Source organism: Setaria italica, chromosome V, assembly GCF_000263155.2.
Source record: "Setaria italica strain Yugu1 chromosome V, Setaria_italica_v2.0, whole genome shotgun sequence".
In the NCBI taxonomy this organism is placed as follows: domain Eukaryota; kingdom Viridiplantae; phylum Streptophyta; class Magnoliopsida; order Poales; family Poaceae; genus Setaria; species Setaria italica.
Window position 1 is genome coordinate 41,512,235 of NC_028454.1, and position 4,033 is coordinate 41,516,267.

At 58.1% G+C, this 4,033-nt stretch overlaps 1 protein-coding gene across 1 annotated transcript; it reads left to right on the forward strand.

The window, feature by feature from the left end:
* Window positions 1-316: 316 nt before the first annotated feature.
* On the forward strand, window positions 317-2,630 carry LOC101779230. Its single transcript, XM_004970525.2, has 5 exons — window positions 317-923; window positions 1,025-1,366; window positions 1,483-1,795; window positions 1,893-2,000; window positions 2,102-2,630. Exons 1-5 carry the CDS (start codon window positions 711-713, stop codon window positions 2,203-2,205), a joined length of 1,080 nt encoding a protein of 359 aa, XP_004970582.1. The 5' UTR covers window positions 317-710; the 3' UTR covers window positions 2,206-2,630.
* Window positions 2,631-4,033: the final 1,403 nt, after the last annotated feature.

The window sequence follows — 4,033 nt, forward strand, 5'->3', positions numbered from 1 at the left end:
TAACATATGGCGTTGTCAACATTAGTTGAACTGCTATCCAGAGGATGGAGCTGGTTTTGGGCGTCATCACGAAAGCAATGCCAAACCCACAAATAGGAGTAACAGGCTGGAATTCTTCCTGTTCCTCGTTTCACAGGAGCCAGCGACGTCCATTTGAACTCCCTAGTTTAGCTTACCCACACACCCACACACGAGGCGAGACGGGTTTAGACGCCCGCGAGACGCACGAAAACGCGGCCCCGCCGCTAATCCCATCTCGCGATAAGCCCCGTTTCTCTCCCCTCGCCACGTTTTATATAAACCACCCGCACATCCCCAGCGGCAGAAGTAGTTTGACCTCCCCGTCCCTCCACCCCTCCCCCGCTGCTCCGCATCCACAGCCGCTCGCTCGACGCCTCTCGCCCGCCGCCCTTCGACATTCTCGCTCGCTTCGCTTCCCCTCCGTCCGTCGTCTTTGGCTGAGGGAGATAACAAAATCTGATAAACTCCGGGCCTCGCCGTCCGGGTCGGGTCCCGCAACCTTCTCGTCCCACACAAAGCAGAGGGGGAGGAGTTTTAGGGGGGGTGCGGCAGGAGGAGCCATCACCGTGTCCGTGCTGGCCATTATTATTTCTTCATCCAGCGGCAATTTCTGGCCACCGGCGGGCTATATTATTCAGGTGCGTGCCCGCACCGTACTGGCGTGTCGCGAGGTGTTTCCTTGAGGCGGAATGGCGGAGGAGTGCCCGGTAGCTGGCGGCGTCGCGGAGTTCTGGCTTCCCGACGAGTTCCTGGACGACGACTTCTTCTCCGAGGAGGAGAAGGCCGCGGTGGCCGCCAAGAGCGAGAGCGACGAGGAAGAAGGGCTCGACGGGCTCTCGCGCCGCATGGCTGGGATCCTCGTAGGCGGCGGCAAGGGAGACGATGATTCCTCCCCTGCAAAGGTGGGGTTTCTATTCCTGTCACGGTGCCCGGTTTTGAAGTTTTGGGTTTCGAATTTTGCGGACCTCTGATTATTTGTTTGTTTCCCTTTGTCGCGTGACAGGCGGAAGTGATGGCCGGCTCGCCGCAGTCGATCCTGTGCGGCCTCGCGGCTTCCGGGGAGGATAGCCCCAACGGAGTGGCGTCGCAGGTCAGCTCGCCGCCGTCGTCGCCGCTGGAGCAGCAGCCGGCTGATCCCTGGGACGTCCTGCACGAGGCGGCCGGGCAGGTGGCCTGCCTGCGCAGCAACAGCATCCCCGTGCCGAAGAACGCGGCTGCTCATCGTGGCCACGCCGTCGTGCCGCCGGCGAAAAAGCCGTCTGCGCCGGCTCCTGCTCCCAAGGCCGCCTGTGCTGACCACTATCAGCCGAATATTTTGCTGGAACAGCGCCGGAAAGTTGCTCAGGTGAGTTCCTCCGCCGTAGATTACGGCGACGCGCAAGCTTTTCCTCTCTGTTTTTCTGCGGATTGGTTTCTTATATCGTTTTTTTCCTTATCTCGCCGTGGTTTCTTCCTTTCCAGTTTAATGCCCTGAAGCAACAGCAGATGCTCAAGCATCAACAGCAGCAGGAGCTCGCCGCCGCTACGGCGGCGGCATGGGGCACGCGCATCTGTGGTCCTAAACGAACCGCCGGCTCCGGCTTTGGTGCCGCGCCACACGCCCTCAACCCGTCCGCGTGGCCCCCGCTCCAGAAGGCGCAACAGCCGGCGCCGTCCGCGGCCGGCATGCGCGCCGTGTTCCTCACCCCTCCCGGCGCCAAGCGCGAGTGCACCGGCACCGGCGTGTTCATCCCCCGCCAGGCCGGCGCCCCCACCGAGCCCAGGAAGAAGCCAGGTAAGCGCACCGCGTCCCGAGCTTGTTTGTTTCTATCCAACTGGATTCTTTATGATCTTTTGGCTGATTTCTCGTCCTGCTTGGCATTTGGCACCAGCCTGCTCCACCGTCCTTCTCCCGGCGCGCGTCGTGCAGGCGCTCAATCTCAACGTCGAGGACCTCGGGGCCCGTCCCATCTACCCTGGCGGCTTCGCTCTTGATCACGGTAATTAATTCCCTTCAGTAGTACAGTAATTAATGTGTCTTAGGCTCTTAGCTGTACTGATGAATGGCACCAGATTAACAGTTTCTTGGTTTTTTCGTCAGATGCACTGGTGAGCCGGAGCAACGCACTGCTGGCGAGCCGTTCGTCCCAGCTCCCCGGCGGCGCCGCACGCGAGGTGAATCTCCCGCAGGAATGGACGTATTGAAGCGCCGGTTCGCCGTCGGTGCAAAGATGATTAACGGGTCATATTTAAGGCAAAATTACTATTGGTATTGCTAGCGCTAGGTAGGTGTTAGGGTAGAATTAGGAGGCAGCGGTGGCAGCATTATGCATGAAGCATCAGCGTTAGGTGTTCTTTTGTGTGGGTGATATATATTGGTTATTTTGGATGATGGATGGGTTGGTGATGGATGGGAGCCGATGAACAAGAGCGAGATCCATGGCTTTCGCAGGTCGTTGAGGGGGGAGGAGGAACAATAAGTGGGTGCTTTTGGAGGGTTTGGCAGTATGTTAGCTGCTTGTGGTACGATGATGATTCCCAAGAGAAATCATCAGCAGTCCAGTCAGTTTGCGAAGAAAGATGTGTCACTGTAAGCAAGAAAGTAATAAGAGCTCCATATTTCCTCTTTTCTTTCGGTGTGGCAAAACGCATCGGTTTCCTTTTCCACCGCTTGCTTCATGGGTAAGGAATCAACGCATCGGTTTGGTTGTGCCTTCATTTCATTTCCCTCTTATGATTTGGTTGGAGTGCCCGGTTCAGTTGAGTGTGGTTGGACGATTCTCAGTTGGTTGGTTGCAGTGAGTGAACAGGCGAGGTGGGTGGTTGCAGTGTACTTGTTGAGCTCTCCCTCTCGCTCTCCTCCCCCCCTGAAGAACAAGTCTAGTTTATGACGTCCAGTTGCTTAACTTGGTGGCGTCTAATTCCTTTATTCCGGCTTACCTGTTGCTGTCGAAGCGAAGCCAACGGGTCAACTACCGCCAAAGAATCTTGCCGCGGCCGGGGCTCCGGGCCCGGGATCTTGCATCTTCGTGGCCGCCATGTCCTTGTCCCCCAGGACAGCGATGCCTGTGAAACTCCCGTAAATTTCCCTGCATTATTGGCAAGATCCCGCGGAGCCTCGTTTACCTCCAACAGGTGTAGCGCTGAATCTTCGCTGGTCCCTGTCCACGAGAGGGCCGCCGTTTTCCGTGGCCAGCAGGGGCGAGAGGTGCGTGCGTTCGGCGGTGGCGCAGATTCCGTTTCGCGATGGATGGCAGGTTCCTGTCGTCCCGTTGCGCATCTCGGTTGTTTGCGCTGTGGCTGCGCGCGACGGCCCGGTCAAGGTGAGCCGATCACCGTCTTCTGTTCTTCGCCTTGGCTCCCGCTCGACACCTTTGGTTTCGCCCTTCTGTCGAAACTCGAGAGTCGCGAGCATCCGTTCCTCGGATTCGGTCGTGTGTTGGAGAACGAAACGAGGCCCTCGCGGCGCGTCGAGAATCGAGGCCGATCGCGATCTCTTTTCCCCGGTGGTGAGCAAAGCACAGGGAAAAAAGGCTGGTATTTCGATTCGTATCTCTCGGCAGGGCTGTGTGGCGGGTATGAATGAATCGGTGGCACTGGTGGTTTCCTAGATCGCCTTTCCATTTCCGCCTTTGCGGATGCTTATCGTACTTGCGGGGGATATAACAATCGCGAGGCAACGCATTTGCATCGGTAATGTCCTTTTTGGGTGGGAATAACTCGTGGATTCCATCCAACTTTTGGAAATCAAGTAGTAGACCATGTGGACGCAACGGACAGGGGGAAAGGAACCTGAGGCCGCATCCGCATGAGGTCTTGATCTGGCGGGCTTTTTCGTTGTCCCCCCAGCCATGGCCCCCGTCCCGGTGACGGTGAGATGCGTACTCGCTTCGCTTCAGTACGAGGGAATGGGGACTGCGTCCTCCGTCCGGGTGTCTTCACCGGTGGAAAGGTGGTTGCGTCCGACCAGGTGCAACCGGCGCCCATGTGGCCGTCACGTTCCGGGAGCCGATGCGGCAGCGGCCGGATGGTG